Source organism: Dipodomys spectabilis, unplaced genomic scaffold (assembly GCF_019054845.1).
Source record: "Dipodomys spectabilis isolate Male_0828 unplaced genomic scaffold, ASM1905484v1 ptg000262l, whole genome shotgun sequence".
In the NCBI taxonomy this organism is placed as follows: Eukaryota; Metazoa; Chordata; class Mammalia; order Rodentia; family Heteromyidae; genus Dipodomys; species Dipodomys spectabilis.
The window spans coordinates 3,097,694-3,110,845 of record NW_024870939.1 but is presented as its reverse complement, the minus strand read 5'-3'; the positions used below and the strand labels follow the sequence as shown (position 1 = coordinate 3,110,845).

Here is a 13,152-nt window from a genome sequence, read left to right as displayed (position 1 = left end):
CAAGAAGAAGAAAAAAAAAATGTGTCCCTCCTTGAAGATGCAACAGATCCAAACTGAACCAAAGCTTTCAGTGTCCAAGGGAATCAATCTATTGAGAGAGAGCCAACAACTCCACCCTCTCACTTCCATGCCAACAGATAGGATGCACCCACAGCCTCTGACAGGTAGCAATCCATCTTCTGTCTATACTCCAAATGCCTTCTTAAAACACCTATGAGATGTTCTGTGAGCCCAATCAGGAACTCTAAACCCTAAATTCAAGTTTTGAACCATGAATATCCAAAGCCCAAGACCATATGATGCTACACAGAAGACAAGACAGCAAGGCTTAATGCTGGAGCTCCCTAAGACAGCCCCCAAAGAAGACTTCCTTGAGGAATTAACACAAAGCATCTAACCGTCCTCCTCAAGAATCTATGAACACCAGCCTGTCTTTAGCCTTCTATCCTTCTCCCAGCCACAAGCATTTCAGTAGCATCTCCACAGTGGGCAGGGGCAGAGACAATACCATCCTTTTCATCCTTTATTACACTGAACCTCTCAAGACATGTTCCTTTCCTTCCCAGCAGGGCCAAAAGGGGCCCAAAGGAGACTAAAGCTGGTCTTTGCCCTCAAGGCACCTCTTGCTTATAGCTCTTCCAGAATGTGCTATAATTATCTACTTCCATACATGTATCCCTCCCCCAGACCTTGAGCTTATTAAGGACAGACGGTTAACTGCCTCCTCTTAATTCCTTACTCAGGCTCAGCCTGGTGATTGCCTAGTCAGTCCCAGGCAAGGCTTATTGAACAGAGCTAGAAAGGCAACTTACAAGTCTACAGGTGAAAGCAGATATCATCCTGTACAAGCTCTTTCCCTGTCCCCAGCCCTCACTTGAGCCCTCTTCACCCTGTAGCATGAACACAATACAGACTAGATCCAGCCCTCACAGAAACACTCTGCTATCTCTTTCTCTTCCAAGGCTCCAGAATCATTCCTAGCCTCATTGGGAGAACTGGAGTACCCAAATCTTTCTGTGATCAATTAAAAAAAACAAAAGATTAGAGAAAGCAACTCGATGTTCTCAGAAGTGGAAGAGACTCTACTCCAGTATACTTTGTCCCTCCTGTTTGACAAAACTTCCCCAAGCACACTTCCTGAGGCTTCTCTTGGCAGTAATGAGATAGGGCAGGGGGCTATGAGAATACTTGCAGTCAGGCCCATGCCACCAAATGACTCTATCCATTTCAACTACCATTCTAAGAATCCAGTGTTGCTGCTCTAACAGCAGTGGAAGTTGTACCATTTGTCCACTAACTCCCAGGGTAGGTGTGGAGGAAGAGGCATAGGTGTACATGCTAGAGCAACACCACAGGGACAGAACCATCTGAGAGTGTCTGAGCCTATTGTCTGTGTTACTGGAAACACTGGTATGCTTCTGTCCCTGTCCCTCAGTGATTAATAAAAACTTAGGTTTATCAGTTTATTATGCAAGTGATAGGAGACTGGGTAACTGAGGGATATATGCACTCTAGGTACGGCAGTGCTTCAGCCTTGTGTGTATGCACTTAGGCAGAAGACCACATCAACCTTAAACAATTCTCAGCACTACTACCTGGGCTGTAGCAGGACAAGGAAAAAGATGGAAGTGTTTCTTTTCTTTACAAGCCATTCTCTTTCTTAGCACCTTGCCTTCATTTCAAAGGCAGCTGTAGAAAGTGTTGAGGAATGGAATGGGGAATTAGGAGAACTCCTGAGACCCCAAGCCTGGCCTGCCAACTCTCCTGAGTACCACACTACCTTCTTATAAATGAAACATCCCCAAGACCCAGGAGAGACTAGAAGTTGACATGAACAAGGTTCACTGGGACTGCTGATCAGGACTTGGATTGGGGAGGGTTCCTGTTCCCCAGTAGGAGGCTATGGGAAGCCACACCACATTCCTATTATTCTTTCCCTACAGCAGGTAAGTAAAACAAAGATGGTGCATTCAAGACACAGTGAGTTTCTTTAGAACCCAGGAAATCATTGCTTTCCCCATTTCTACAGACTTTACTACATTCCTGGATGGGGGCCATGATCATAAACCAAAAATCTGTCTGAAAGCAGCCAACCCAGATAGCTATTTCCCTAACCTAAAAAGAGACTGAGGCCAGGTGCAGGTGGCTCACACCTATAATCCTAGCCACTCAGGAAGCTGAGATCTGAGGATCACGGTTCAAAGCTAGCCCAGGCAGGAAAGCTGAGACTCTTATCTCCAATAAACCATTAGAAACTGGAAGTGGCACTGTGGCTCAAGTGGCAGAGTGCTCACCTTGAGCTGAAGAGCTGAGGGATAGTGCCCAAGCCCAGAGTTCAAGCCCCAGACCAACCAGAGAGAGAGAGAGGGAGAGAGAGAGAGACTGAGGTGAAGGTGCAGGTACCACACAGAAGGTGCTATACCCAGCTCACAGCACTGCCCAATAAAGTTTCTTGCAGTGACAAGAACATTGTTTATATGCACTTGCTAATTTCTGAACTACTAGCCACATGTGGCTATATAGTACTTGAAGACAGCGACTGTGACAGTTACTGAATTTAATGTTAGTTTTTTAACTTAAATAGCATGGCTATCATACTGGACAGGTCAGCTCAGGTAGATTCTCCCTCCTTCCCTCCCCCTTTCCCTCTCCCCCATTCTCTTCCTCCCTCCCTCTCCCCCTTTCCTTCCCTTGCTTTTCTTCCCCTCCCCTCCCCTTCCCTCTGTCCCTCTCCCTCCCCCCTCCCCCGCTTCCTCCTTCTCTCCCCCTCTCTCCCTCCCTCCCTCCCTCATGCTGGGGCTTGAACTCAGGGCCTCATTCTCTTGCTTAGCTTTTTCAATTAGAGTTGGTGCTCTATCATATCATCGGTCTGGAATTTTTTGGATGGTTAATTAGAGACGAGAGTTTCAGATATTTCTGCCTAGGCTGGCTTTGATTCTCAGATCTCAGCCTTCTGAGTAGCTAGAATTAGAGGTGTGAGACACAGGGCCCTGGCTTATACTTCTTAATTTGAGGAGGACATGAAATTCTTGAGAATCTGCTAAAACCCACAGACTTTCTCCCCTGTGAAAACATAGCTCTGCACACTCACATAACATTTGGTTGAAATTTTTTTGTACTTTTTTATTGTAAAAATACTGTACAGAGGGGTTAAAATGCGCAAACCTTATCCCAACCCAGATCCAAGATTAAGTCTAGGCTAGGTCTAAGATTAAGTCTAGTACATTAAAATGATTAAGTCTATAGTTGGGCATGAAACACATTTGTAATGCACTTTATGTGACGCCCTCTCACATAATTCAATACCAAGAACCACAAAAAGAAAAAAATCCAGAAATGTTGTGGCCTAATGTTTCTTCTGCAATGTAATTTTCTCGGGAATACAGACTAGACCTGCCTGATATTATGCTTTACATAGTTCTATGCTTTACAATATATGCTTTACAATAGTCCAAGTAAGAAAACCCAGAGAGAGAACAGAATATGACCTTATCGTATCCTTGCCCATCAGCACCCTGCCTCTATGCAGCCACACAAAGATACAGGAAACAGAACCTCTCAAGCTAGCTCTTGAATGTACCAACAACTAAGATGTTAAACATTCTTTTTTCTTTTTTTTCTGACACAGCTTTAGTTTGTCTGTAAAATGTTCACCCACTAGTAAAAGTTCTATGCACTCCCCCACATGAAAAAACATATTAGACTTTTCCATATAAGACTTGCTATCACCTGCATTCCTCATATGCAAGCTGAACAGTTATCTTTTTCTGGTGTGTGTGCTGATACCAGGATTTGAACTCAGGGCCTAGGCATTCTCATTAGCTTTTTTTTCACACTTGTAGGTTAACTGGAGATAAAAGTCTCACAGACTTTCCTGCGTGGCTGGCCTTAAACCACAATCCTCAGATCTCAGTCTCCTGAGTAGCTAGGATTACAGGCACGAGTCACTGGTACCCAGCTTTAGCCTCACCTTACCTAATGGGACTACTCTGACAGTTCTCAAGATGGGTTATCAATATTCCTAAAAACTTTCATCTGTTCCTACCTGATAGGAAACCAACATTCCTTACTTGTGAATTTTTCATGAGTTAGCTGGGGCTACTGCCCCTTATACCATCCCTCAAATTAATGCTAACTACCAGTACCCACCCAAGAATCTATTTCCTGCTTCTTGTGAAAATGGAACATATCCTTATATTCTATAAGCCTGATCCAGACCCTTCCAAGATCCCATGGACATCCCCCTCCTCTACACAACCACTTTTTACTACTTTCAGAGGCCCTGTTCCTGAAGCCCTTCTGATCAGCAAACACCTTTTGAGATCTTAACTTGTCTGGGCTATTCTTGTGTCCACCTTTCTAAAATCTTACAAGCCATCTTTCAAAATAATCTATTCCAGAGCCATCAAAAATTAAAATTAGGGCTGGGAATGTGGCTTAGTGGTAGAGTGCTTGCCTAGCATGCATGAAGCCCTGGGTTCCATTCCTTAGTACCACATAAACAGAAAAAGCAGGACGTGGCGCTGTGGCTCGAGTGGTAGAGCGCTAGCCTTGAGTACAGAGGGGCTCAGGGACAGAGCCCAGGCCAGGAGTTCAAGCACCAGGACGGGGGTGGGTTGGGGGTGGGGTGGGCAGGAAGTAACATAGTAACATTAAGGGCTGAGGTATGTGGCACAAGTGCTAGTGCATCTGCCTAGCAAACACAAGGCACAGTTCAAACCCTACTACTGCAAATAATTTTTTTAGAGAAGAATGAATTAGCATGAAGATTATGTGTTTATAATGCCTAAAATCTCTGAAAAAAAAAAACTACATTTCTTGGCAGTCTTTTGTCTTCTGGATGCCTTACTCAACATAACATTCTCTAAAGATTGATGGGACACACAAGTGGTGCAGAGGGCCCAGGGTCAGGTAGGGCAGCTGACTGGCTCTCCTTTCCCTAGTTTATCCCTTCTAGTACACCAGGACCCAATGGTTGTTCTCTTTGTTGCTAGTTATAGTCCCAAACTTGTCATCCTACCCCTTCTCTCTCATTCTTGTGGGGAATGTACAGAAGACTTATTACCAGGTGTATTTTCCACCAGCTTCAGCATATTCTGACCAATGAACTTTCCGATGTGCCTGTGAAGGCTCAGCCCACTCCTGCACCTGTCTTCCGTGCCTTGAACCCCAGCATTCACGACCTTTACCATCTGTGCTCAGTAGAAAGTAACCCTGCGGCCACACAGATGGTTCATCTTTCCCCACTGCCACTACCTTCCTCCATAGGCTACCATTCCTGACTGTTCTATCAGCATTTCCTTTTTAAAAACCAATCCTATCCCTCCAGCTGGCCTCCCTTTTAGAGTCTGTGGCTTTGGGGTTAAAAACTACTTGCATTTCAAAGACAAGGTTCTAAAGTCTCTGGTAAACACTTCCCCTTGCCCAGTGTTTCAGGCTCCACAAATGCCAAGATGGTGCCTCTTTCTCCAAAGATCTCATCCCTTTCTCCACCAATCAATTCTCCCTTTGTTACTAACAGCATCATCCTTCCTTACAGCTTCTGTGCTTAGAAAGAGAGCTACCAGCAGACTGGGCAAGAATTAATGTTTTATGATTGTTTTTTTTTTAAACACACACAGACACACACACACACACACAAACCCCTAGTTCCAAGGTAGCTTGTCTGTATCTGGCAGAAAGCTGTGTTTCAGCCATTAAATCCTCCTGGTGGAGGGTTAGAAAATATTCTCAACCCATGTATCTTTTCATTTTCACTGATGTTTTCTTAGTCTTGTTTCCAGCTTGATGTACATATTTTTCTATGTAGAGGGTTGTTTTTTGTTGTCTCCCCCCCCCATAACATTCTACTCAATTGGATCTTTATTTCTTCACCAATGGGCGATTAATCAGACAGGCCCAGGACCACGATGACTCTTTGTGCATGGCATTCAGCCTCTTCCCCTATGTTCTGTCCCACAGTTCTTTCAGCAAGCCAGGAATGTCTTGAAACATGTAATTTGTATTGCAAGTTTACAACTCAGATTAATGCACAGTTGTTTAAACAGTTTCTCTTTCACTGTTCTGTACACCCACTAGGATTACCCCTATTTTACATTTGAGAAAAACAATGCTCAAAGATTAACTTATCCTGGTCTACTTTGAGTCCTACTCTGCCGCCATATCAAGTCCTACTATTCTAATCAGCTGTCTTCATTCTGCTATGAGCCACTGTTCAGATAAATAGATCGCAAGTCAAGCAGCCTAGTATCTAACTCCTTCCTGGAATTAGGCTTGTAGACCATGGCACATGACTGAACTCCTTCTGGTATGTTACCTACAGCTACCACCAACTTTTCCCCAAAATCACATTAGGACCTGAAGAATAGGTCACCTGTCCCTGGGAAGCTGTCTCTAGTCTCAAAATGCTGAACTACTTTTTCAAGTAGAAGGATTCCCCCAGTCCCCTCCCCCAAAGCTCACTGGGAGGTGGGAGAAGGATAAAGAATACGAATGGAAGACAAAAAAAAGATAAATCTTCTCCCTTACAGGATGATACAAGGCAGCTGTCAATGGAAAGCTCAAAGGAAGCCCCAAAGGCAGCTAGAAGAAATGGAGCTACGGCAAAGGAAAGGGCACACCATTCTAAATGAGGAGGAAATTCCAAGGAGAGATATGTGTAAACAGTCTAATTTCTGAGGTTCCTTGGATGATGTGTCCTAGCCCACCAGAAGAGTCAGGGCCAAAATGACTTCTTCAGACCTGGCATATGGTCTTTCTGCAATCTCCCAGGGCTGTTAAATACTTTGCTCAGACAGTCAGGTATGTCTCAGTTCTGCAACTATGCCAGAGACAGTTGAAAGAGGTGGCTCTTGGATAGTGGTTCTCAAGCCTTAAGCCTTCAGTTAAGCCTTCAGTTAAAAAAAATGTGGAGAGAACCACTAGTTTCCATTTTACATTTTACTAAGCAAAGATTAAACAAATAAAAATAAAACAGATCTTTCTGTACACACCTACACTTTGTAAAAGAAAGTGCATTTCAAATATCCAAAAAGGACCTAGCCTTAGGACAGAAAACTCTTTAAATCAAGGAAAATAAGCCTTAGGGAAAGAATTTCTCTCCACTCTCCCATGGCACTATTTTTATAGAAACCAGGTGCCAGCCCAGATTCACAGACCTGCATGTAGACCCTCTGTCCTAGGACACTACAGGCCATTTTACCTCAATTTGGGAAACAAGGGGGACTGCCAGTCATAGCAAGGTCCACAGAGTGCAGATCTCTCTCACTTAGCTAGGTTGTCTGGAAGCCTCAGCCAACCCAGATCTAAGTTATCTTTACCATGACCACCACACAGCCTGTACCGGCAGCTTATACACAGAGATGACAGGTCCTGGCCTCACTCCCAGCCCCTTTCACTCAGGTATGCCCTGTTGTTGCCAAAAGTAGCACTTAACACCATCCACAAGGGTCACTGATTCAAGAGCATCAGCCTATAAAACTCAGCCTCCTAACCCCTCTGGTTTGATTATGAGAGGAATGGAATGAGGGAGTGGAGGAGGAAATGAATACTAGAAAGAAGGCACTAAGTTTTACAATGTACGCGGAGAAGGTCTTCCTTTCACCAGAACACCAGACTTCATGCCCAGAAGTGAGACTTGTACCAGATCCCAGCCCTTTCAAAATGACCTGCAAGGCACTGGGCCAGTGGTGCTAACCGCCCTCAAGACCAGCAACTTAAAGGGAGTAGAACACTATCTCCCAGGCTGGGGTCACAAGCTGTAGATAAGATCCAGATGTCTGCTTTGGTAAGTACAGAAAAAGGGCAGTCTGTGGTCTGAATCACAAAACATAGCATCCACAGCAAATAGACACAGGAAAGTAAAAAGGGAGGGAAATTTTCAGCACCACCATTTCCCTAACCTCCAACATTTGGATCCTTTTCCCTAGCCACAGAACCACAGCCCCACAAGCTTGAGGCAGGGCTCTGCACTCAGCGGTCAGGGAAATCCCAAGTGCATGCCGCCAGTCCATGATAGCCACAGGTGCCCTAGCCCTCAGAGCGTGAAGCTCGCAGGTCAGCTGAGGAGGCTTCAAAGGCCATCAAGTACAACTCTTCTATTTCCCCAAGGAGAAGACAGTCCTGAGTTGTCTGGGCTCTCAGATAAATCAGTGACAGAGCCAGGGGAGCCTTGTAGACCGCTCAGGACTATGTCTCTGTCCAGCGGCAGTTCCGCTGCCTGAAGTGACCTCAGCTGCTATACCGCTCTGCCTAATCTGCTCAACTTTGCTTGTCTGTTCTTCTGCCAACACCCCACTGTCTCAGCTGCCACCAATCTCGTGCCAGCAATCCACCACCAGAAAATAAGAGAAAGATGGCCAATGCAGGCTCACTCCCACCACCCACCCCTTGCTCATCCCAAATCCTTCTCACCTCCACCCCAAATACAGGGAGTTCTCCTCTTTGAGAAGACAGTATCTCAAAAGCACCATTAATGACCATTAGTATCTGGTGCCCACTACCGAATCTAGGAAATTCCCAAACTGTTTCAATCATCCTACTATCTGAGAAAAACTATGGCATTAAGGATTAAGGAAAGAACATCCCATTCCATAAGGTAGCATGAAATCGCTCTACACTCCACAGCTTACTTTCCAAAATACTTTGTCTGGCGTCATCACTGACCACATCACCTAGACATTTGTGTTTACTAGAAATGTAACCTTTGGGGCTTCAAGCCGATCAAGCTAGACATCACTGTCCTATATCAAGTGCAAACTTCAGACATGCGAATAGCACTGCCACTTGGTCACTCCCATATAATTGTCAGTCCTGCCAAGAAGCCTCCTGGGCTTGCAATGTCAGCTATGATTCTAGGTATGGCCCCACTCAAAGGCCAACCAAGGAGATCAGAAATGGGAGAATGGGCTGAACGAGATGCGACTCTTATCAGACTTCCATGATTACAACACTCTGGAGGAAAGGATGGGAGCCTAACAACGGCCAGCTTACCTCCTTGAGAAGCCCCACTTTTTTCTTCAGCATCTCACACTTGCGCAGCTTACAGATCTGGTGTGTGCGGCGATTGGTACAGCTAGTGCAAGCCCCGCAGTTTTCCAGCCGCCGGCAGGGCTCACAAGTCCCACACCGTTTCCGTTTCTTTCGCCCATCTCCACCCCCTCTCAGTTGGGCTTCACTCCCAGCCATGGAAACCCCAGGACCCTGGAAGCCCCCTACCATCACTTGGCCCTGAGGGAAGTCATAAAGGCCTGGCAGGTCTGGCTGGACCGCCAGGGGCACCTGAAACTGGCTCATGATGCTGATGCTACCAGAGGCGGGGGCATAGGTGCCAGGCAGAACCACAGTCCAGTTTTTTGCTGCCTGTAAGGTTCACCAACGGATTCTTCTTTCCTAAAACAGTCAAGATCTAAAGGGCAAAAGGCAAGGAGCTTCCGTGTCTGGGATGGGTGGCGCCTTTTAAGCCCTCTTCACCTCCTCTGCAGCAGTCTGACAGGGCTCCTTCCAGGGCCACCCTCCCACCTGCTGGGGCCCAGGATCTGGGGGAGGAGAGCAGCAGCAGCAGCCCCCAGGGAAGAGATCATCTTGGCTGGGTGGGTTCTTCACCCTCACCCACCCGGGACCCGGGCATGAGGTGAGAAAGGTGGGTGTGTGGTGGGGCAGAGCAGGGCGAGGAGTACTCTTCCCGGTATTGCTCCTCCGGGATAAGGATGATGAAGGCAGCAGCACTGCCTGAAAGAGACAGAAAGGGGAAGCGTATCACTCGGGGCTCAGGGGCAACTTTCACGTGTTACCTCTTCCTGCTTCGGGGGTGGAGGCGGGGGGAGAAAATGGGGGGAAAGAGGGACAAGCACAAACCAAGTCCTCCCCGGCACCTCAGGCAGGACGCACCAGGGAGGCGGCCTAGGGCCAGACTAAGTGCTAAGGGGGCCTTAGGCGACGAATTAAAGGGGTGATCGCGGTGGGATTTCTGAGAAAGTTGCCCTCTGCACTCCCAGCTTTAGCTTGAGTTTCACCTCCATCGCCCCACACCCCCTCACCGGGGACCGCGGGGCCCTGCCCAAGGGAGCGGAGCTTTCGAGATAAAGTTTGCTGAGCGCCTCGCTCCGCCGGGATGCCCCGCGCCCCCGGCACGGAAGCGGCCTTGGAGGTGGGGACGCGCCGGCGAGAGCCCGCGCCGGCCGCCCCGCAGCGCCTGCGGCCCGTCGGGGGAGGGCGGCCCGCGCCGCCGTGGGGGCGCGGGGAGGGGGGCGCGCTCGGGGCGCGGGCCGGGCTGCGCGCGCGCCGCCGCCGCCGCTCGGGCTCCTTTGTTCTGGGGCCTTGGCCGCTAGGCTCCGCCGGCTCCGCCGCCCCCGCCCCGCCGCCCCCGCCTGGCTTCGCGACACGGTGACCCGCAGCACCCTGCCCGGCCCCCCCGGCCACAAAGTAGCGGCCTCCCGCCCCCCCCCCCCCCGCCGGCCCGGGGCCGGACCCCCCCCCCCCGCCTCCCCTCCCCCACCCCTGGAGCCGGAAAGGCACCGACTGCACCGACCTGCCCGCCGCCTCTGGGGCGGAGCGCACAAAGGGGCAAAGTTTCCCGGCCCCAGGCCGCCGCCACCACCGTCGCGGCCGCCGCCGCCTGAGGCGTCCGCCTCCCGGAGCGCCCGGCCCAGCAGAGCTTGACGCGCGGAGCCCCCCGCCCGGGCCGAGGAGGGGACGGCGCAGGAGGAAGGAAGAGGCAGCGGCGGCCGCGGCGGCGGCAGCAGCAGCAATGAAGGCGTCCGCGGGACTCCCCGCCCCCCGCGCGCCGCGGCACGTGCTCGCCCGGGGACTCCCCCGCCCGGGAGGGCGCGCACGTGCGGCCCCGCCGAGCCCCGCCGGCCCCGCCGCCGCCGCCCCCGCCGCCGGGCCCGGGCCGCGCCACGGGGGGAGTGCCCGCGGAGGGGGGTTGGGGCGCGCGCTGCGGGCGGCTGGTAGGGGCTGGGCCGGGCCGCGCCGCTGGGTCTCTGCACCTGCGATCCGGTCCCACCCTCGCGGTTAGCCCTCTCGGGACTCCGCGGCCCCCCGTGGCTGCCCACCCCTGCCCTCCCGCGGCGCGGCAGCTGAGGCCAAGCGAGGTGGGGTGGAACACGCGGACCTCCAACCTAGGCCCTCGGCCTAGCGGGCCTCGGTGTCCCCACTTCCTGCCACTCCCTACGGGCACGAGCGGTCCGGGACGGCCCGGTCACCTCCACGAGCTCTGAGTCCGGGGGCCCGACTGTCCCCCTGCGGCTGCCGCTCGCGCATTCCGAGGCAGGACAATGGGGGGCATCGCGCGTTTGCGTACGAAGTCAGCCTGGCCCGCAAGAAGGGGGTGCCCGGAGGCCAGAGGCCGCGGGGCCACCGACTGGGCAACCCCTCGAGGGGATCACAGGCGAGCGCCCTTCCCAGGCGGACCCCGGGGCCCGGCCCCCGCAAGCTTCCCCCTCGCGCGGCGCTCGGTTCTTTTGCGTCGAAAACAAAGACTAATCCGATACCCCCCGCCCCTGCCTCCCAAAGGAGGGGGAACGGGACTGTCGGGGGGGGGGGGAGGAGGTACCCCCGGAGGACCGTGTTCTGAGGGGGGCTCAGACAACCTTTGTGGGACTCAATGGTGCGCCCAAGCCCTAAAACCGGGTGTAGACACTTTTGAAAAGTCGCCCTGGGCTATATTCCAGACAGAGGTGAAGGGGCAAGGAGCAAGCTGTATTTCCAAGTTACCAAACTGCCTATTTTCTGCTGCTTTTTCTTCACCTGTTGTGCAGGCCAAGTTGAAATTCCAGGTTAGATTAATTGAGCTCCACCCATCTGGCTTGACTGCCAGGCTGGTGCCCGAAGAAGCTGCCTTCCATCTACCTGGGTTGCTGTGGAGAAGGGTGGGTCTCTGACACACACGGGCAAGTCCTGGCAGTAACTGCTTTGGGTGGACTAGCCTGACCAGTTTGGGCGGTGCTCACCGAGCCAGGTACCTGGCAGGCATCCCGGTCCCGGCTGATGCTAACAACTCAGCCAGAACTGGAAAAAGAGCATTCGCCCCGGCTATTTAGAAAAAGAAGAAAGACAGGAAAAAAAAGTAACTGATCTGAAGTGTTGTCCAGAAAGCCCTAGGCAGTCCAGGTAGCACAGGTTGTGGGGAACTTCCCTCTTGCAGGCCTGATTTTGACAGCTTGCTCCGGTGGCTGGGCTGTCAGCTGTCAGGGTGGGTGGTGAATATGACTTCAATACCTACTTCCTACCCTTGGCCTTGGGAAGGATTGTTCAGTGAAGTAAGTCTAGAACTATGGTGCAATTTTCAAACAGAAGTTGTGGACTTGTATTTTCAGTATAATGATTCTTAGTGTTTTAAGTAAGTAATGTTTATTAAAGGAAACATGGACAGCACAGGTAATTTGAAGGGGGGAAAATCACCCCAATACAACTATGTTTAATGATTTACTACATTGCCTGCTAGCCTTTCTAATCCATAGGTGTTTACTTTTTAATTTTTTTTCTTTCTAACTTGATTTAATCACTGATTATGCAATTCACCTTACCGTGACACCATAAAAATCAGGTTCCTATTTGGTAATAATTCTGAAAAGGTAGTGTGACAATGTGAAGATGGCTTTGTCCACAGTTAACAGTGTGACCTTGAACAAGGTGCTCACCATCTCTGAGACAATCCAAAAAAAGCATTTAAAATAAGGCTCAATAAATAACTTCTTGTTTGAATCATAAATTAACCTTGTGAGGTAGATATCATCATCAAGCCCATTTTAGAGATAAGGAAACATGTAACTTTTCCAGGGTCACTCAGCCAGTAGGTCGTGGACTCAGAATTTGATACCAGCATCTTTCCTCCTGCATTCTGCCTTGGTAAGTGCAGAATTCATCAGATCATGAGGGACAGTAGGAGAACAGCAGCAAGCCAAGAGAACCACCCAAATTTAAGAGGGAACCAGGCTGCCAGAGAACTGCCTGCCAAGCCTTCCTAATCACTTCTCTCTCGGGAACTTTATGCTTCTTGAGGAAAGCCCTCCCCTTCCTCCCACCCTACTTCCCTACTCACCAGATTCCAACAAATCCTGCAGGTTTGAGCATAAATGTCAATTCTTCAAAGAGTCCTCCAGTAACTCAGATCCCAAAGCCTTAGGAACCCTGCACGGAACATCTCCCCAC

General features: G+C 50.1%; 1 protein-coding gene across 2 annotated transcripts in view; it reads right to left on the bottom strand.

Annotated features, from left to right (window-relative positions):
- Tet3 (tet methylcytosine dioxygenase 3) overlaps nt 1–10,632 on the bottom strand; it is a 110,057-nt gene extending 99,425 nt beyond the window's left edge. Inside the window, exons 1-2 of one of the 2 annotated variants that reach the window (XM_042699710.1) lie at nt 10,529–10,632; nt 8,992–9,729 (exon numbers count right to left, since the gene is read on the bottom strand). In XM_042699710.1, coding sequence (XP_042555644.1) covers nt 8,992–9,294 — 303 coding nt within the window. In that variant the 5' untranslated portion in view covers nt 9,295–9,729; nt 10,529–10,632. Of the gene's footprint in view, nt 1–8,991; nt 9,730–10,528 lie in introns of those variants that run through there. The other variant, XM_042699711.1, reaches the window with a different exon arrangement.
- Between the last annotated feature and the right edge of the window lie 2,520 nt (nt 10,633–13,152).